This window comes from Calcarisporiella thermophila (assembly GCF_041956535.1).
Source record: "Calcarisporiella thermophila strain CBS 279.70 unplaced genomic scaffold VTP21scaffold_38, whole genome shotgun sequence".
In the NCBI taxonomy this organism is placed as follows: domain Eukaryota; kingdom Fungi; phylum Calcarisporiellomycota; class Calcarisporiellomycetes; order Calcarisporiellales; family Calcarisporiellaceae; genus Calcarisporiella; species Calcarisporiella thermophila.
Genome location: NW_027192228.1, coordinates 25,784 through 46,384, shown reverse-complemented (window position 1 = coordinate 46,384; position 20,601 = coordinate 25,784). Strand labels below are relative to the sequence as shown.

At 45.6% G+C, this 20,601-nt stretch overlaps 7 protein-coding genes across 7 annotated transcripts; 4 read left to right on the top strand and 3 right to left on the bottom strand.

Annotated features, from left to right (window-relative positions):
- Positions 1–441: 441 nt before the first annotated feature.
- Positions 442–2,093, bottom strand: VTP21DRAFT_8174 (uncharacterized protein; the record flags this gene model as incomplete). Its single annotated transcript, XM_069398996.1, has 5 exons — positions 442–672; positions 750–1,043; positions 1,142–1,552; positions 1,622–1,830; positions 1,907–2,093. The coding sequence occupies 5 exons, from the start codon at positions 2,091–2,093 to the stop codon at positions 442–444; spliced, it is 1,332 nt and encodes a 443-aa protein (XP_069245823.1).
- A 498-nt stretch (positions 2,094–2,591) lies between these two features.
- Positions 2,592–4,136, bottom strand: VTP21DRAFT_8173 (uncharacterized protein; the record flags this gene model as incomplete). The annotated part of the gene is made up of 4 exons (XM_069398995.1): positions 2,592–3,527; positions 3,600–3,682; positions 3,759–3,998; positions 4,088–4,136. The coding sequence occupies 4 exons, from the start codon at positions 4,134–4,136 to the stop codon at positions 2,592–2,594; spliced, it is 1,308 nt and encodes a 435-aa protein (XP_069245822.1).
- An 848-nt stretch (positions 4,137–4,984) lies between these two features.
- On the top strand, positions 4,985–6,208 carry VTP21DRAFT_8172 (uncharacterized protein; the record flags this gene model as incomplete). The annotated part of the gene is made up of 1 exon (XM_069398994.1): positions 4,985–6,208. The coding sequence occupies one exon, from the start codon at positions 4,985–4,987 to the stop codon at positions 6,206–6,208; it is 1,224 nt and encodes a 407-aa protein (XP_069245821.1).
- Positions 6,209–6,489: 281 nt separating this feature from the next.
- Positions 6,490–7,109, top strand: VTP21DRAFT_8171 (uncharacterized protein; the record flags this gene model as incomplete). Its single annotated transcript, XM_069398993.1, has 3 exons — positions 6,490–6,601; positions 6,695–6,789; positions 6,861–7,109. 3 exons carry the CDS (start codon positions 6,490–6,492, stop codon positions 7,107–7,109), a joined length of 456 nt encoding a protein of 151 aa, XP_069245820.1.
- A 1,839-nt stretch (positions 7,110–8,948) lies between these two features.
- Positions 8,949–13,122, top strand: VTP21DRAFT_8170 (uncharacterized protein; the record flags this gene model as incomplete). The annotated part of the gene is made up of 3 exons (XM_069398992.1): positions 8,949–11,874; positions 11,947–11,982; positions 12,062–13,122. The coding sequence occupies 3 exons, from the start codon at positions 8,949–8,951 to the stop codon at positions 13,120–13,122; spliced, it is 4,023 nt and encodes a 1,340-aa protein (XP_069245819.1).
- Positions 13,123–13,924: 802 nt separating this feature from the next.
- Positions 13,925–16,209, bottom strand: VTP21DRAFT_8169 (uncharacterized protein; the record flags this gene model as incomplete). Its single annotated transcript, XM_069398990.1, has 5 exons — positions 13,925–14,277; positions 14,391–14,621; positions 14,691–14,976; positions 15,044–15,079; positions 15,163–16,209. The coding sequence occupies 5 exons, from the start codon at positions 16,207–16,209 to the stop codon at positions 13,925–13,927; spliced, it is 1,953 nt and encodes a 650-aa protein (XP_069245818.1).
- A 2,290-nt stretch (positions 16,210–18,499) lies between these two features.
- On the top strand, positions 18,500–20,341 carry VTP21DRAFT_8168 (uncharacterized protein; the record flags this gene model as incomplete). The annotated part of the gene is made up of 1 exon (XM_069398989.1): positions 18,500–20,341. One exon carries the CDS (start codon positions 18,500–18,502, stop codon positions 20,339–20,341), a length of 1,842 nt encoding a protein of 613 aa, XP_069245817.1.
- Positions 20,342–20,601: the final 260 nt, after the last annotated feature.

The following is a 20,601-nucleotide window of genomic DNA, read 5'->3' as shown; positions in this document are numbered from 1 at the left end:
ACGCTTCGGCATAACATCCGATATTATTTCGCCAATGTTTTATGGTTGAAGTTTCCAGCCATATGCCTTTTCGCTAGCACGGTTTTCCAATAGGGCCACCGGCTAGCACATTCCAGAGCAATGGCACTTATTCTGATTGTATGATATTCAAGAAAGTTTAAGGTACATAATACAGTCAAAATAAAGAAACATCGGAATAAGGGCTGCCGAACACAAGTACAAGACAACCAGCGTTGAGCACAAGGTCCGTCCCAAAGCAGACATAGCATACTTGGTGCGTAAAATTATACATTCTTACAACTCAATGGCTAGAATGCCCCCCTGTCATATACGCATACCTCCGACAGTAAGTGTCAATGAGATGTCCTCTTATAGTATACTCTTGCATAAATAGGAAGATATATAAATAATAATATATATAGAGAGCCATAGGAGGAGATGTTATTTCTTCTTTCTATTGCGGGCAGCAGCCTTCCTCTTGGCATCCACCACCAGCGGTATCAATGCCGAGCGCGGCTCTGCCGTCTTCAGGAAACAGTGTCGCAGCATATCTGACGAGGTTGGTCGCTCTTCAGGTCGAGGCTCCAGACAGGAGTCTATGAAGTGATGAAGGAGAGGAGAGACTTCAGTGGTGAGGGGGGGGATCCCTTTGTCTCTGATGAGATAGAGAGCCTATTCCGGGGGGGGGGGGGGAGGGGTCCATTAGTCGAGGTCTTGCGAGACATAAGAAAGGTATCCCTCTAACGTACCTTGATACACTCTTCTCTTAAATAGGGCGGCTCGCCCTCTATCATTTCTATTCCCACTATCCCCAAGGCCCAGACATCCACCTTCTCATTATATCCGCGCCTCGACAACATTTCGGGCGCCATCCAGTAGGGTGTGCCAACAAGCGTATGACGTTTTGTAGAAGAGAGCATGTGGGAGCAGAAGCCAAAGTCGGAGATTTTGACGTCTCCGCGGAGAGAAAGCAAAATATTATCACTCTTAATGTCGCGATGAATGATCCCGTGTGAATGAAGAAAACTAAGGCCTTGGAGTATCTGTAGGGATAAGCGTTCCAGGGGTGAGCATCAGAATCTGCGTGGAGGCCCGATATACTAAAAATTGGGATAACTCCCCCAAGATTACTTGCACCTACCTCAGTGAAAACGCGAGCCACCAGGCCTTCCCGCAGAGTCCCGCACAAGATGATGTCGGTCAAACTTCCTCCGTCCATGTATTCCATCTCCAGCCAAATCTCCTTGCTATTCAAATTTTTGTCCCTCTCCATCCCATCGCACATATAGGCCTCTCCGAACTTCACCAGATTGTTATGCTTCAGAGCTCGCATCCTGAGCTCAGCAATGATAAGGCGAGGCTTCTGCTGTTGGGCAAGGCGCATCCGCTTGAGGGCAATGTGTGGATGGGAGGCGGAAACGTACACGATCCCTGACGCGCCTTTGCCAACCGGGCGCAATGGGCCATAGAATGACCGCGGGTCAGGATAGGATGCACAGAGGGCCCGGAGGCACGACTCGAAATCCGCAACCGTGGAGGAGGTCGAGTTCCCCTAAAGGAAGGCAAATTGGGGATGATTAGCCTCGTTCTAGGAGAGGTGTATGCCACAGTAAACTCGGACACTAACTCTTCTAAGCGTCCTCTGTTGATAGCGGTCGCGGAACCGTTCCCTCCTGCTCCACGGCTCAACGATGTTCTGCCACTCGGCCGGAAGCCCTTTGTACTCGCCGGTTGCTCGATTGTAGTCGACGTGGACTCGGTGTAGCGTATTGAAGGGGTGGGAAACATTCATTTTCCCTTTGGATGACTTGAACAGGAACAAGAAACGTGCTATCATTTCGGATACAGCCAGAGGCATAAGTGTTAACCTAAGTATTCAGAGAAGAAACGCGAAGGATAGTCTTACTGTTCATGGTCTCAACCCACGAGCTCACTCTGCCCCAGACTTTGAATCGCCGTTTCACAGTCTTCTCACTGTCGCTGTTGCTACTATCACTGCTAATAGTTCTCTTCGTACTCTTCATGCTCTTTATTGACAGCGACATTCCAGTACCAGAGAAACTCTTGCGAATCGAAGCTGCGTCCAGTTCCATCCAGTGAGGTGCGTTGGGGGGAAGAACGGATGTGGTTGTTGTGTAGGGAGGAGGAATGCGTTGAGAATGGCGAGGAGAACGCTTGGGGAAAATGAGAGAGGAAAGAAGTAAGGCAGGATGAGGGAGGAGATTATGGTGGATAAGGCTCGAAACGGAAATCCCAAATCGTCAATCCGTCTCAGAATGTAGACAAAGAGACCTGGACACTGCGAGAGAAACCAGTTCCCACTCTGTTGGTAACGGTTCCATTTCTGACGCAGCGCTGGACATGGCAGTCTTTATATGGGGGAGGGCTTTTGTCAAAGGAGGAAAATAAGCTAATGAATCTCCAGTCCAGCGCGATTTTTGATTTGTACCTTCAGAATGTTTTCCACCACCCCGCCAAACACGGTTGCCACCCTCATCTGCACTCGGGCCTGCCAAAACAGGGGCACGTTTCAGACGGTGGGGGTTTCGCCACCCAATTTATTAAACAGAATCTACATGTTCCAAAATAGACTAATTGCCATCCCACCTAACTTGTACGTCGAACACGGTCTTCATGAAGTCGCGCAAAAACCGGGGATTAGGCGTCTCACGCACCCATTCCACGCACGTCGACCGCTCATCGGCGTAGTCGTCGAATCCTTTGCCGCGCTTGTCTTCCAAAATCATCCCGCGAGTATACTTTCCGCCACACTCCACGCGCAGATCGAGGAATTCGGTTCGCCAGCCCAATTGCCCCAAGTCGTGTGCAAGCTCCGAGTCCTGCTCGCTGGTCGCCCGCTTCTCCCCCTCTCCCTCGGGCTGCAGAGCCGCCCAGTCCACCATCAATCCCAAGCACAGCGGATCATGCATCTCGAAATTGCCATTACTGATCTTAGTAATGCGCTCAAACGAGAACTTCAGGAAAAAGGCTGCAAATCTCCCTAGGGGCGTGTCCATGTTGGATACGTAGTCGGTGAGGGATGATTCGGGAAGGCAGCATTTGGTGGTGACGTCGGTCGAGACCACAGTCAAGTGCACAGGAGCCGGCTCTCCTTTCTCAATAAGAGCGCGTCTCAGCTGGAGGCCGCGATCTCCAGGGATGAATCCATGGGTGGCATCAAAGATGACGCGAACTGCGTGGGGGTCTGCTGCATAGTTGAACTCACTTGTGGGGGTAATGTTGCCTGGGGTGGCTAAGGCGCCGCCCATGGAGATGATACGGCGAACTCGCGAGAATGTCACCGGATCCTCGCGGTATGCGAGGGCCAGATTGGTCATGGGGCCCAAGGTGATCAGTGTGACGGTGAAGGGGGGAGCCTCGCGCAATTGGCGGAGAATCTCCTGGTAAGCTGGGATGGAGGTTGTGGTGTAAATGCTGCTCTGAGGAGCCGAAGCTAATGCGCTCTCTGCCGCCAGCTCCTTGGCGGTGAAAAGCTGCCGCCAGTAAGCGGGTGAGTATTCTGGGGCCTAGGCGAAGCGTGCAATAAAATTTCATGTCAACATTCCGCGTCTTTGCGCGCTCCATCTCATCGTCCTTACCTCTTGGTGAATGTTGGCAAGCCCATCTAACCCATGCACATGGCCAGCAGCAACCTGCTCAATCTCTAGTGGGCTGCTCGCGCCTAATCCATGTGGGATAAGAGCCATTGAGTAAAAGATGATACAAAATCGGGTTTCATGAAAGTGAATCAAACCAACCCATGGCAATCACCGGCTTGGACCACTGGAATTTCTTTCTAGCTTCAGTTACATTCCCGCTGGTCTCCTCTGGCACCGATGTCCTTGTGGAGAGATGCTTGATCTCTTCCTCAAGCACATTCATAATGGTAATGACATTCCGAGTGGCATTTTCGAGAGAGGTATTGCCGTGGGTAACCGTGATCGCGCGAACGTCCAGTAGGGGAGAGGCGAAAGCAAGGAGGAGAGCCAGAGTGTCATCTAAGAAGGGGTGAGAAAATGATAGAATGAGAAATGGGGCAATTCATGACAAATTCCCGCATTAATAAAACTCAAGGGCTCATCCATACCAATGCCAGGATCGGTATCTATAATGACGGGGAAACGTGCAGAAGCCATGCCGGAAATAGTGAGGAGTATAAATAGGGTGGAGAATCAAAAGCACAACAACAGGAGGGTGGGAAATGAGCAGAGAAACAGAGTCAAGAGCAGGACGGTTGTGGGGAAATTAGGCTTGGTTATAAGCAGAGGTCTAAGCGTTGGAATAGGAAACAGGAATTGTTTTTGCACTGTGCGACGAATGACGGGCTCCTGCTCAATTTGAGCCGATTACCGAAAGTCATCGTGTTGTCATTCAGGCGTGGAAGCTTTCCTGCAAACGGAGCATATTGTCCTGCCAATGCAAGCCTCTCCAACTACTGGGCCCGCTCGGCTGGGTCTGCCATCACGAGGTATTACGTCACCTGAGGCATAACAGGCGAGCGTGGGAGTATCGTTTACGGAGAAGAACCTGCAGCGGACTGCCTCTCTGCCCCCGGCCTGTTGAATGGTGAGAAGCACAAGCTATCCAATTTCAAAATGCACCAGCCAAAGGTTGCTCGGGGTTGCAGAAGCCTTCAGAGGCTGCATCCGCCTCCAATCAATCCCCGCGCACGATTTGCCGGTTTAAGCCATTTTCTGGCAACCACTCAAGGCCACTTAAAACGGACTGGTTGTTTGGGATATGAACCATTCATCGCTCTGCTCCAATGCCGTAACATTAAAATATGTCGTCTTCCTAAGATTTTCATACTTGTTTTTTCCCGACTCTTCGACGCTCGCTCTCCCTTTTTTTTTCTCACCTTTTCTCTTTCTCCCTCCCCCCCTTCTTTCCCTCGCTTCCCCCTTCCCTACTCCTCCCAGCTCTCTCTTTTCTCTTCGCCTCTGTTCTCTACCGTCTCGTTGCTCGTATCCCTTCCCCCTCATTAATGGAGACGATACTTCCGCCGCCTCCTGGGCCTAACGTCCAGCGAAGTCTCTCGCTCCGCCAGAAATTCTCTCGGATCGCAAGAATTGTCTCCTCCTCGCCAGAAGTGGACCAAGTGTTCTCCCTCAACAAGCACGCTGCTTCAGTTCAAGAGCCCGTGCTCCTTGGGCTGCATCTAGACTCCCATAGGAAATTCTATCTCCCCGGGCAAACTATCCACGGGCATGTCACAATACGTACCCCGACACCGGCAATAAACATCCATGCCTGCCGCGTGGGTCTCACGGGCAGGGCACAGGTACGAGGAAAAGAAGCAGGAGATCCATTCGAGGGAACATTCTTGCGAGGATACGAGGATCGGCTGCTCCTCAACGTGCGCAGGGATTTGACGCCGTCCGTTGTGCTAGCGATGGACCAGCGCTGGGATGACGCACGCCAGACCCTCAAGATCCGGTTCTCTCTGACTATCCCAATGTTCTCGAAGCTACCGGGTACTCACAAGCACAAGCACTTCCCCATTCGATATGAAGTGCAGGCAAGTCTGGTCTACGAGTCATTGCTCTTCAAAGGGAGCTCATATTCTATGGCAACGGCCGAGAAGGAAATTCTACTGCGTCCACTACTCATAACGAATGCCGAGCCGCTCTGCCGACCATTTATCAGCGCTGCGAAAGAGGCAAGCCGATTCTGCGGAGGAATCCAAGTCGATGCTTATCTTACCCGGAGAGGATATTTGCCAGGCGAGGTCATACCTCTACAGGTTAGAATCCGACGTGCGCCCAGCGAAGGAAAGCTGGTGGTGCAGGCCCTCATCAAGAAATATTTGGTGCTATTGAGCGGAGCGCGAGAAGTGATTGAAAGTGAGTACGTGACCTCGTCAGAGACAACTGTCAACCTCGATGGGAGAGGAGAGAAGGAAAGTGCTCGGAATTCAGAGACCGCAGATGAGCCCCAAGATGAAATCATTGTAAAATGTGACATCGCCCTTCCGAGAAAGGCTTCGTATAGCATTCTTCCATCGACCACACAGGGTCTGTTCTCTCTCCACTATATCCTACAATTAAGAGTCGGGACCCGAGGTTGGTTGAGCACTCCAGTGAAACTCACACTTCCACTTGTGATAGCAAGTGATGTATGGAAGTGGAGCGAAGACGGGGAAAGACGCGTTTTAGGAATTGCAGGGGAAAAGAAGGAGCATGACGATGAGCTGCCGGACTACTTTTAATCCAGCTAGCATAATATATCCCTAATTGAATTGTTATATTTTTGGATACCTTTAATTGTACGTGCGTGTTATTTTATTTTATATCTACATCCCTTGTGAGATACTCTTTTATGTTTAATATACAATATATACTTTTTCATCCACGAGCTTCATTTCCCCTCCAATTTCAAAATTGGAGAGGTTGGTCGATAATGATGACATCATAAACTAAGCCATCATATTATTGAGCAAAAATGTCGTTTTCGAAATGCATCGCTCCCCTACATTCTAGAGATCATAACATGGCCTCCCGCATCAGTTCCCTTCTCCCGCTTCGGCCCCTGATGGCCCGGGAAATTGGTAAGCGTTGGGCTTCGACTGGTTCGGCACACCATGCCACGGCCGCTTCTGAAGGTAATTATTTCAGTGCCTTGTCAATTGATTAATCTCGATGAAACGGCCCCCAATTTATTTATTTATTTATTTGGATGTTGGTGTCGATGGTAGGATATCATGGCAACGTGTGGCGAAATACACTACTTGTCGTTATCGGTGGCCTTGTTTGGTATCGTGTTGATAAATACCTCACTGCCAATGGCGAGGTAAATATTGTCTCCGTCATTAGAGCATCACCTATTGAATATTTATTAATCAACCGACTGGAATTATTTAGAAACATCCCTTGACAAAATACATTGAGTACCATATGCCCTCGGAAGAGGAGACCAAGCGCCGCAACGATAAACATTTGGCGCTTGCCAAACAGGCGGCAGAAGACAAGCTCTTGGTACAGGAGGCCAAGCGACCCCCCATTGTTAGACTGCGTTATCCCGAAGCATTTGAACGCCACAGCCCACACTGCTACGAGCTGGGCAACGGGGTTGACTTATCGGAGCTTAATGTGAAATATGACTACAAGTAGAGAACTCGCTGTTAAATTATAGTTTATTAGAAATAAAGAACAGGGCATCTTTGGCTATATTGGTCCATTGGTACAATGACTTACCAATATGTTTCCTGATGGGTATTTCATTGGCCCACGCTCTATCCTATCTCTTTTTCTTTCTAATCGACTCCTTTACATCCCACGCTACACTACTTAACACTGGCCCATTTTTCTTCGCATCCAATATAGGTGTCAATAGAATCATGGCGGTGTTGGATTTTATAATTGCCTCGAATTTATTTTCTTTATTACATTTTTCGCCAACTCCACACGCTTTATTTCACAGGACCTATTTTACCGGATGAACATAGTGGTGAATGACTCGCATCAATAGCAACTAAATGGAACAGCACTATGACGTGACCTTCCAATAAGAGGCTTTACGAAGGTGAGGATAACCCTTCCGTTTCAGAAACTGAGGCTATATATAGGAGAGCCTATGAACAAGAAGGCTACTAGTGAGCGCTATATCCGATTTATGAGTTTAAGTGGTGACCTGGTGCTAGTCAATATGAGATATCCTACCAAGCAAGTTTGAAAAGGCAATCGTCGATATGTTCAAAAGTGGAATAAAGCAGAAAAGGATTCATTCGATTTCCCAGTGCTTTTCCCCGCTTGAGGAGAAGGTTAGAGCAACCACAAATTTAAGCAAAGGCTCCATAGAGCCTAAGAGGAACAAAGAGCTCAAAGGACCCTCCGGTTGCAAGGGCTAGTGTCTGAAATAGAAACGTGTTTCGAGAATCCGGCATAGGGAGCATCAATGAGTAAAAAATAAAGTTATAAGCCTTTAGCGACGCTAATTGGTCAGGTAAAGAGTGACGTCTCTGTTCTCATTTCGTCTACTTCACACTCTTTGCCTCCTCTTCTCTTTGCTACTTACTCTCTAAAAATCACTTTCAGTGGGATCAGACGATAATCTTGCAACTAGGTAGATGGCTCTCTCTCTATAATATTTTTTATTTTTCCATAATTTATCATACCCGATTGTAAATTCTCTACAAAAACGCTCATATATTTGCACACTGCTTTGATTGAATGTATATTTGTTTTCGATTGTCCATGAATGGAGCTCTATTTATTCTTCGCATTTTGACATATTTTTATGTCGTTGATCTGCTTTTATTCTTACTAATCCTCTATACTTTTATATTTATTAACTTTCTAATAGTGGCCTACATCCTTTTTCTGTTCTCTTTCCCATACTCCCAAGATCGCAGAAATCTCGAACAGCTGCCATTATTTTATATTGCGCATAGAGGAAAGATCCTGAATTATTAAAGGTAATTTACGTTATATTTATTGCTGATAATAACTACGTTTTTGATTGAAAAACGCAGTTTTATTTTTTCGTTACCATGAATCTATCCATAACATTCTAATGTGTAATGTTTTATAGTATTAGGCTTTATTGCTTAACCTCGTATAATTCTTGGGATTTGGTGAATGATTTCTGTGCGATTTTATAGTGAGAAAATTGTATTTATTAAGTAGGTAATTATTGACATTTTTTCATATGTTTTTCAATTTTTTTTTCTTTGCCGAATTATAATTTTGCGATATTCTCATTCAACTATTTCTTATGATGAAATTACTAACTTAGGTTCTCTCTTTTTTTTAACTAGTTAATTAAACGTGCTCACGTCCTAAAATACACTCTCCATATTTTCGCACTCATTTTTTATATATTTTGCCCGACAATTTGCCTCATACTTTAACCCCTTTATCTATTCGTTTATATATTTATATTTTTTTTTGTTATCAAATCCTGCCGTCGATTTCAAGTGTGAATGGCCGGGGCGTAAGGCGCCCGACAAAATGGAAGTGACTACGGCTCAAGGAGATTTTGCCACTACTTTACAAACAATTTTCGGTGATGATGATGCGAGCGATATGTCGCTTTCGGACGATGACCTTAGCACCATTCCTGCATCTTCACCTCCGCCCGTTTCTATAGAGCTGACTACTTCACCCTCAACAAAAAGAAACTCGACTCAAGCTTTGAACGGTCGTATTGCGTTTCGTCAGTCTTGTCAAAGTCCGTCGCCACCTTCGCACTCGTCCGATTTGAGTATATTTGAGGATGATTTGGACGGGTCTGAATTAAGCAACGCAAGTGACGTTCCCGATTGGAATAGCAGTGATGAAGAATGTAGGAAATCCTGGGCACGAAATAAGGATGTGTATTCGACCAGTCATAACTCGGATAAGGGTGGCTCAAGTCATGCCCCCCTTCTTGGGAAATCGAAGCACGCAGACGGGACAAGGAAAACACCGGAGCGAAAACGAAGAAAAATTGTACGAAAGTCAGCGATATTGACGGGGAGTGATGAGGAAAATGCAGAAGCACAGTGTGTTAAAACAAAGAAGAGACACCCATCTTCACAGGCATCGAAAGACGTGCGGAATGAAAGCGCCTGTAAGCAGCCAGCCCTTTCTACTCTTCCCAAGAAGCGTGGGCCAGGGCGACCCCGTAAGCATCCGTTACCCACCGAGAGTGAACCCTATTCCCGCCCGAACTCACACAAAAAGAAGGCTGCTGAAAAATCCGCCGTCGCTTCTAGTTTAAAACATCGTAAATCAGCCGAAGATCCCGACACCAAGCGAGCAGGAGCTGTTAGTGGCGCTAACCAGCGCCTAGGCTTTGATCTTGCAAACCCCAATAGACGTGATCGCTCTGGCAGAAGTCAACTCTTTAAATACACCGCACGTGGAGACGCCGTTTCATGCCGAAATCTGATACGCGCGGGAGCCGATGTGAATCTTCGGGATTATGCCGGGTGGACACCTCTGCACGAAGCATGTCTGCACGGTGAGCTAGAGATTGCCGAGCTGCTACTACGACATGGTGCCGATGCAAATGCCTGTGGCCTCGATGACGACACCCCGCTGCACGATGCTGCTCAGAATGGACATGCTAAAGTGGTGCATCTTCTGATACAGCATGGGGCTAATGTTCGATGCAAGAATGCGAAACAACTCACCGCAATGGATGTATGTAGCGACCAGAGGGTTTTGCGATTACTTCGGAGTCATTACAAGAGTAAAGATGGTGTGGAAGCACGCGACAAGACCGGGCAAACTTTGTTGCACCGTGTATGTGAGTACCCCGAAGATGACGGCTCCGCGATTCTTTCCTTGTTGAAGCAAGGTGCGGATGTGAATGCCCGGGACAATGCTGGATGGAGCCCTCTGCACGAGGCTGCTCTTCGCGGACATGTTTCGATGGTGAAAGTGTTGCTTACTCAAGGGGCGGAGGTGAATATCCGTGGATATGCGGACGACACCCCGCTTCACGACGCCTGCCAGAATGGACATGCCAAGGTGGTCCGTATCCTTCTTGAGCACGGAGCTGATCCGCTCTCCAAAAACTCAGCAGGTGAAACCCCTTGTGATGTAGCGGGATCGGACGAAGTCCTTGAGGTGCTTGAGGAGAAACTGGGCCGGAAAATTCCACGGAGGAAACCCTCGAGTCAAAAAGTTCGAAGAAGGCATCTCTCTCAAAGAGATTCAATCGCTTCGGTGGGTGAAGAGAAGAAGGTCAAAATGGAAGAGGAGGGGGAATACAATGATGATAAGCACGCTAAAAGCAACAGAGCATCGCCAGAAGCGTCCGATACTCCCAATGACATGGAGACAAGCGATGCTTTAGCAGAGCCTTGGTGGCTCCCTTCGCGCACGGGCTCACTTTCTCGGGAAGAGCGCAAGATTCAGCAATATATGCGCACCTTCAAAAAGATGGAGACGCGTGAGGAGCTGCGATCCAAAGGTGTTCGACGTGGTAGACCTCCGCGGAGGCTTTCTGACACAGATCTGGAGGGAAGGGAGGAATCGGATGACAAATATGAAGGAGGTGTGTCCAATGAGAGGACACTTAAGTGTTGTTCTGAGGAGCGTGATACCACCAGAATAAGTACTCGCGATTCACCTACAACGGGGCGTGTATCAGTTGATGTTGAGGATAATACCACGGCCGAAAGAGCAACCAGTCCAAAGCCTAAGAGCGACGATATCAACACCCCGGTAAAATCAAGACATTCAGGGAAAACTGATCGAAATCGAAGGCGGACGGAGAGCCCAGTCGACAGCCACGGCAGCACTCCAACGCATGAACGACCGCGCCCGGCCCCGCGGAATAGACGGCGTAATACCAGCACCCCTCCTGCTCAAGGTTTCGAAACGCCTTGTGTGAAGCTGTTCGACACTCGACCAAAGGACGCCAAAGGCGAGTCTCCGTTGCATCGATTTGCGCGATTGGGGGAAATGGATAAGTTGGGCCAGCTTCTCCAGCAAGTTTCGTGCGTGAATGTGTGCGACCGCAATGGGTGTACGCCATTACACGAGGCGGCCTCCGTTGGTCACTCGGAAGTCGTTGGGCTTTTGCTTGCTTTTGGCGCAGATGTCAACGCACGAAATTTGTTACAAGAGACTCCGTTGCATACTGCGGCAAAAAATGGGCATTATGACGTAGCTAAGCTTCTGCTCGACAATAACGCGCGATTAGAATTACGCAACCGGGACGGACTGGCAGCAGTGGACCTGGCTGCAGATCATCCACAAGTATTGGAGCTAATACAAGAAGCCATGGAGGAGGAGGGATACTCGGAGACAACGCCAATGGTGGTCAGTTCCCGCTCAACCAAAAATGACGAAGCAGGAGAGTCTATGCCTTTGCCACGGAGACGAGGCCGCCCTCCAAAAAATCCATCCAGGATGTCTAAAGCAAATGACGCAAATGAAACAAGTATATATCACGACGTATTTTGCGCTGCTGCAAATTGCTCAGCTGATCATGTAACTTTTTTCTTTTTTTTAGAGACGAGATCCTCACCCGAAAATATTGTAGATGCAAGTAAGTATAATTTTTTAGTGGATTCACGGGATCACCGACCCTAAATGATCAAATCTGTTCGTTCTTTAATCATTTACAGACACTAAGTTATCCAGCGATACTCCAGCACCAAGGCGAAGCAGAAACGTCTCTAATAGTTCACTCGATGGCGATGAAAAGCATACTAAATTAAGGCAATCTCGGGATTCGCGCGAGAAAACACGGCGGAAACCAAACGCCAGTGCAGATGTACGAAAGAGCGGAGATGAGATGGCGGTATCTGTGAAAATTGAAGAGCCTGAGGTTGGGGTAGATTCGGGGGGAATGTTGGAAAATTATGACAACTTGAATGGTTGCATAAAGTTGGAAATGCCCGAGACTGGCACCGATGATGACAACGATGCAGCTAATAATAAGATGAGCCCGGCATTGGCTAGGGCTATGCGATATTTGCCTCTCTATACGATCGCGTTCCAGGGTGATGGCTCAACCGATACTATTTCTTCCTTGACAACCTGCTCGAGTGCTTATGTTGTTGATCTTCAGGTCGCTCTGCTGCTCGACATTCATGGGTCTCTATTCGCCACCTACCCAAGACTCAGGCGGCGCGCCATCTCAGAACGGCAGAAACAGCGATTATATGAACCACTTGCCTCAATGGTAGAGCATCTCCTCCTTGATAGTGCCACTCTGAAAAAGTATGGAAAATCTGATGGAGGGGATGAAGCCCACGCCCAAGAACTAAACAGCCTCGCCGAGATGGATAAGTTCTTGAATATGAAGCTCTACTTTGTGAGGCTAGATGACGTGATCAGTATTATCCAAAGAGACTACCAGTATCTTGTGCAAAAGCTCATCACGATCACGCTCGACATCGGCTACTCCCCACCAGAACAGCACACCGACAGCGTTGTCAAGACGGAGTTTACTTCGCCGACCGAGAGGGTCGCTCAAGAATGCCAGTACCATAGCTCGGAAGTTAGCGCATCGATGGAAGGGGCGTCTGAGTCAATTGGATCATGCACTTGTCGTGATTCTCTCCTAGCGTCCCCACCTCCCACCTCCACAAGCGATAAGGATGACACAACACGGGCTGCCAGAGGGGTAAAGTTACCACCAAAAATGGCTATGAAGATGCAGAATCGACATTTTTTAGTCTAAGGGTTTTTTATTTTTAATTGTCGTTTTTTTATTAAGGATAAAGCTTTTTTTTCTTTCCTGCATGTTATTTCATTTTCTTTCTTTATATTATTTTAACTATGATTGTTTATTGTTTTTATTACTGAATTTTCCTTTATCATTTTATTTAATTTTTGACTCATATAACTATTTTTCCTGGATGAAATTGACGAAAAACGCTGCCTTTTTTTTTAATGTAATCGCTTGCTTTTCAAGTTATCTAGTGGAATTTCCTATATACTGTATAGTTTCGGATCCATACAATTTGCTTGAAGTGCCAATGATAGTCTTTCAATAGAGTATCTTTGCGCTGCAGTAATAATCTTCCGACCGCAATAATATCGGATTTTTTCCAATGGGAGGTTCTTCACGAAGATGTTGTTCGGCAAGCTGGATATGTGGTTAGCCAAATTAACAATCGTTATTCACTCGTAAGAAACATTTAATCGCGAGAGGGTAGCTTGAATATGCACTAGTAGTCTCTGCTACGCATTTCTCCTCAGTCTATCTAGATTCTTCTTGAAGTCTGTTAAAAGAACTCTAGGGAGCCAAAACCTTATCATATTTCGTATATTAGGATAGAAGGAGGTAGAGAGGTGCTGTCAACTACATTATCTCTTCATTACATTTTCTTCGTTTTAACAAACAATCCAGTGCATCATGATCACAAGACTTTTGCTAGTTTAAAAATACATTTCCATTAAGTTTAGTTCATTTCTTTTTCCGGCTGTTTTCACATAGACCCAGCCAATCGTTCCACATTTATCCCCTTGATAAGATCGTCTTATGCTCTTTCGCACTGAGGAGGCACCTTCTTGCTCTCCTGGCGTCTTCCGGGCCCATTCGGACTATCCTCGATGAGTTTCGCGTCTACTCCGAGACCTCGCTTAGCAAATCCGCGCCAAATGTGGCACTCGTAGGTTCCATTGGTAAGGAGCTTCTCTGCGCGAAGGATGGCATCACGCGCGGTGATAAAGTTGGGCCGGCATGGCTGAAGCTTCATGCCATCGACGACGATCTGCAGCATCAAGGTGTTACCATGGCTGAGGATGTACTTCTTGATTTCGTTTTGGTCTGTTGTTTGCGGAGGGTACCACTGAGGAGTGAATCCACGGGCGTCTACAATGTTCCAGAAAACTATAGAACAAAATCAAGGATATGAATAGAATGAGCACTTCAGATTCAGCATAAAGCGGAACGGGGCGTTCATAGGTGTGTAATGAGAGGGAAAATCGGAGCATAAAATATACCTTCATATAGCATGTTGGCCCAAACAGCACCTTTAGCATGCACACCACTGTAGCCGGAGTTGTTCATGGTGCCATATGTCTCAGGATTCGTGGTTGTGCTGGTGGAGTAAGGGTACTTTCGAATACCTCTGCCTGCGGAATAGTTGCCCATACCAAATTCTGAGTTGCGATTGTGGTTGGGCTTCAATCGCAAAATGGTGGCGAAGAAGTCACCCCAGCCCTCTCCCATACCTATGAGTGTTCGAGATGAACTGAGAAAAATGCAATTTCTCTAATGTTTTTGAATTTCCTCAACATTACCTCCAGCCTCACCTCCTGGGAGGCAGTTTACGTTGCTCGGCCCACCGGTTAGACGATTGCTGATACCGTGCGCATATTCATGAATAATGATGCCGGATTCCAAATCTCCATCCTTGGGTGGGTTGCTAGAAGTCCAAATATACATGCGCATTCTTCCGCGCTGACCATCTGGAGGAGTTGCAAAGTTTGCATTGTTGGTGCCAGATCCGTCTTGAGCATTCGCAATTACCGCATCACCTCCCTTGCCCCCCTTGTTACCATTGTCTTCTTGGAAGTTGCCAGAAGCCTACAAATAGAGTAGCTTAGTAGTGAAACCCCCCGTTGAAAATGTGAAGTGGCAGCGGTTTAGTTACCTCGTTGAATCCATAGCGATAGAACAGGTCGTGGATCTGTTGGATTAGGAAATACAATTCAGCCACATTTGGGTTGAAGTCACAAAGGAGCTGATATATATGGTGAGAGAATCACTTACGATATTATTCCAGTAGAACAAATTAGTGACCGATGCATTAATATATTCTCTTGGATGCTTGGTCAGGTCCAGTGGGAAGTCAAACACTAGGTTCTTGCCTCCGTCGGGGCGCGGTTTATCTCTCCAGTTGCTGTCGCCGTTTAGATTTGCTTGCGCATACGCGTTGTTGCCAATAGTTACAGTGTAGTTAGTAGTACCTTGGACGTGCCATCCATTAGGAGAGGCAATCTTGTCGTGAGGGTCGACAACCAATTTTCGGGGTCCCTCATTGGGATCATTGGTGCCCAAGGGGAATACATTGTAGGTTGCATCGGCCACCCAGTCCACGAGCGAAAGTACCTTACCCGTGTTCGCATGGACACTACTCTGGATCCAATTCTCGTTCATCTCTACAGTAAGAATCCAGACAGGCTCCAGTTTCCGGCCCTTGTCCGTTTGAATCAAGGCAGACCGAACAGGGACTTGGCTTCCTGGAACTGCAAAAGGCACGTTCTTTAGCACGGTTTCCGGCTCTCCTTGAATGTTATTGATCGTTTCGACTTGGATTTTGTCCGATTGAGGTTCCACCACCTTGATATGCCTTGCAAGCGCCTTCAAGGCCTCGACGGGGGTGAGGGTCTTGGCGGGAGCAGAATCGGTGCCAATCTTGGAGGTCCTGCCGCGGAAGAAAGAGCTACCATAGGAAATGATATTGCCATTGGCATCGACATTGACGTTGATGTCGCCATTGACCACTTCGAGCCCATTAACAAGCTGTCTCAGATACACATGTGTCACCCCGTTAATATCAGTTTTGTACGAATCCTTCACTATGAAGTCGGAGGCCGCTAGCTTTTCACGCGCAAATTGCTGCGCAATTTCCAAAGGGCTTTTGCCTTGAAGACCCTGTGATTCTGACTGCTGAAGCTGTACCCCATTGGATTCATAGATTTGAACGCTCAAGAGGTCCGGCACGATAGGTTTGATATCCAGGCGGTTACCGGCTGGTTCGGCAGCCGCTAAAGCGAACAAGGTCGCCACCAGAATAGTATTAATGAGAGGACGCATTCCGGTTTTTGAAAGGGAAGCTAGAATCAATAATCAAGGAATGGAAGAGGGGAAGGGTATAAGTCGAGCTAAAAAACGGCTTTAGTTGAGGTGTGTTATTCAACTCATTTGTAACTATCTATTTATATCTAGTCTCATGTCGTTGAATTATTTAAAGTATATTCAAATAGAGTTCTGATGTTTTTTTTTTTAAACTGTGATGATGAAAGACCATAGTTCACGATTAGAAATCGTTTAGAGTAGCTCTCTTGTTGATCAGCAGAAACCAAATTGAGGTTACAGCACATTATAAGTCAAGATCCACAGCATTATTAGGTTAAAAATTGAATTTTTTCGATTTTAACCTTCTTTAACCCTCTTTTACTCGAGCAAAAATAGAATTAGATAATTTCAAAATTTGTCTTTATAAATGATGGTGGTAAAAAGTATATGACAGCAACTAGATGGTTACATAATGGTGGCCGATCGTTCTCCTTGCATAATGCTGCCTTCACCCTGTGCAGGGAGAGTATCCGTATACACTATTTTAATTTTCTGGAATCGTCGAGCCGTAAGCCACTTGAGCTTGTTTATGTCATGCGTGTTAAGACTCCTGGCCCTAAGAAGTTGATTGCGGATGAGAGAGCATAAGGTTCTCTAGTCATATCAAACTACATTCTTCAAACCATTGTGATAGGAAGTTTGTGCAACTATATTATTTTTAAAATCAGATAGAGCAATACGCTTGCTGCGTCCATGATCTTGATTTAGGAAAAATGCACTGAGTGTATTACCTATATGGGCTAGGCTTCAGAGAAAAAAGAATAGCCTGATAAATTTCAATCTTGATTGAATTTATTATTAACGTTCGTTAACGTATCTATAGTGCTCTATAAAACAATGGCCATGCGTACATGTAACTACGCAGAGGGGGACAGGACACATACAAGAGATTCGAATAGCTTCACGGAAACAAGAAAAAGGCTAATAAGCTATAGAAAACCTTATTTTAATCTGACAAATTGTCAGGATATTAGGTGATATTGACGGTGAATTAGCGTACTTTTTGAAAAGAAGAGTTCAACCTTTTCCAAAATTATGTAACTTACAAAACGTGGTGCTGTATTACCATGGAAATCTATTTGTGGGGTCATGACTACTAGCTAATGTTGTTTTAGAGTGTATGAATCACGTGTATGGTCCTGGGAATCTACGTTGGATTTTATCCAAGGTAGGTGATTGTATCAGTCCACCTCTTGATGATATTATGACTTCATCTAATACATCTGTCCTATCCCCACAAATGTTGACAAATTCTACTATTTAGCCCATGTTTCCCTGGAATTATTACCGTTTTGTGTTTGACAAGTCATCGCATATATTTCCAAAGCTTTCTCGATGGAACACTTTGAGTGAATCGCTACTATATAGCTAGGCCAACGCTATTAGCAAATCACCAATCATTTTGATTCTTACCGAAATACCGGGAGAGAGTAGCCAGTTTTTCACTACTCTATATCATAATAGAGGAAGGAGAAAATGCGGGCAAGCCAAGAAAAGTAGGACAGTGCAAAACGCTTTACCTCGAGATTAAAAGATTAAGCTTAAAATCAATCTATACTCTTGTCTTATAATTAGCTCCTTTCTATACAATGATATGGCGCACTGACAATCGAGAACGAAGAAACTAGTGTTTAAAATTGGATATACCCTTTAATTAAGGTGTTTATACCATTTTTTAAATTTCTTTCTCTTCCATATTTTCCCTATTGTCGATTTTAGCTGGGTTTAAGATATCTAAGGCCAAGGGATTTCTCTATGGATTATGGATGCATAAATTATTCGACGCAAAGGTAAACAGTTTAAAATAAAATACATTTTGGGGATGAAAATGTTTGTATGCAATTTGTGGAAAAAGTCGGGGTCGGCAGTGCAACATTAAAAATCTTGCATTTACCAATATATATGAGATTTCTTGATATTAATCTAGGGTTGTTTAAATGAGATTCACATTTTAATATCCAGTTAGGCAGCAATATATTGACCACATTGATATTCCATAAATCAGGCTGGATATGTGGAAAGACCAAGACAGTTTAGCGAAGGTTCATCTTACATAATATTCAACTCAATAGTATATGCATACTCTATATGATTTGGTCAATGAACTAATTTACAAATGTGGTATACGACGATCTTCAAATTGTTTTAGTAGAGACCCTGGGTTTTCTATTTCATCCCCGGAAATGTTGAAGAAAAATATGCTATGATATTATCTTCGCTTTTACGCAAACTTTTATCAACTCTTATAATGATGATACTGGCTTTGCAGACACTTTGTCCCCTAATATTATTCTGCACACAAGTATACTCTCAAGTATGGGAGGGATCCATAAACTACGATGGTTCAACAGAGTATGACTATGTGGTGGTGGGCGGAGGTTCTGCTGGAGGAGTACTCGCGGTAGAGTTGGCCAAAAGAGGCCAATCTGTGTTGTTGATGGAGGCAGGCCCAATGCATGTCAGCAACTTCACCTCCACACCGTTGTTATTTTTACGAGCTGTGGAAGATCCTAAAATCTCGTTCTCATTCTTCCCAAAAATATACGCAGAAGAAACAACTCAATACCAAGGCGAGACGTTTTACCCGCGGGTAGGGGCACTAGGCGGCTGCAGTATTCATAATGGGATGATAGCCGTTTATCCTAAACAAGAGGATTTCGATAAGCTGGTAGAGGTGACCGGCGACGAAAGCTTCAAAGAACCCGCCATGCGAGAATATTTCAAGCGAATGGAAAAAAGCTACGCTTCGTTTGTTGATAAAAAAGCCCATGGATTTGATGGATGGTTCGCAACTAGTTACCTTAACCCTTTTAACCTGGGCTCTTCGAGTGTGAAAACGACGAAAGGATCGCTCTTTCAGAAGATACGATCCATATTTTCAATGACCAATCTAATTGGCAACCCTTTTTACGATATCAACGGTTATCATCGAGGCAAGCTTGCAACCGACGTAGAGGCTAAGTGCTTTACCCCCATGAATGTGGACCCTAAAACCGGCCAGCGAGGCGATTATGTAGGCTATATTCTCGATACAGCCAAGAGGTATTCAAACTTCCATATTTGGACCAATACACTCGCCACTCGAATCCTAATTGATAAGGACCAGGTTGCAAGAGGCGTGGAATATCGAAAAGGTGCATACCTTTACAAGGCAAGCCCTCTCTCCTCCCCTCAAAATCGGGCTAAAGCAATCCGCGGCATCGTGAAGGCACGTCGAGAAGTCATTATTTCGGCAGGGGTATATAATTCACCACAGTTACTCATGCTCAGCGGTATTGGAGACAAACAGCATTTGGAGTCCATGGGCATTACCCCGATAGTGGATTTGAAAGGCGTAGGGCAAAATCTACAAGATCACCACGAACTTTCGTACGTTTACAAGCCCAAGACGCCCTTGTTAGATGCAGGAAATTGTACCCTGCAAGCTTCAATGGATGATGCTTGTTACCGTGATTACTCCAAAAAGCATCAAGGCGTTTATTCAATCAACGGAATAGTTTCTGCTTGGATGCGAAAATCGGATCCAAGTTTACCTACCCCTGATTTTTTAGTCTACTCCACGTTCGGTAATTTCTTCAAATTCTATCAAGGAATGACTGATGACATTGGAGGCGACTTCAATGCCATTAGTCGGGTTAGTCTCAAGGCATTTCCTACTTTTAATGGGATTGTAAAGCTGAAGACTTCGGATCCATACGATGTGCCTTACATCAATTTCAGGTATTTTGAGGAGAATGGAGAAAAAGAAATAGACGATTTGGTGAAGCAAATCAAACTGCTACGCAAATCAATTTCAAACAAGGTTTTCGAAGAGGTGCGACCAGGTAGCGATGTGGAAACTGATGAAGCATTACAAGATTACGTCCGTAAAGCTACGTTTGGTCATCATGCCTGCTGTACCAACAAGATTGGCTCCGATGATGATCCTCTAGCCGTGTTGGATGGAAGATTCCGCGTAAGAGGCGTCAAGCAATTGAGAGTGGTTGACGGCTCATCATTTCCTATAGTCCCAGGCTTTTTCCCAGCAGTCTTCACTCACATGATAGGTTTGAAGGCAGCAGATACGATAATAGAAGATAATAAACCTTAATTTTGTGTTTGGCTACTACTGGAAATTTACAATTGTTTAATTGCATCTGTTATTTCTTTTTCGTGCATTATTTTCTGATATTTTACACAGTTGAAATTGTATATATTTGTAAAGAAATTTTAGTTTGAAATATAGGCTGCTACAGCCAACTCCTATAATCCTCGTAATACGGTATATAAAAGGAGACTTACTTTGTGAATGGTATTATTGAAATAATCAAAAAGGATTAACTGCGAATAAGATATTCTGAATATAATGGG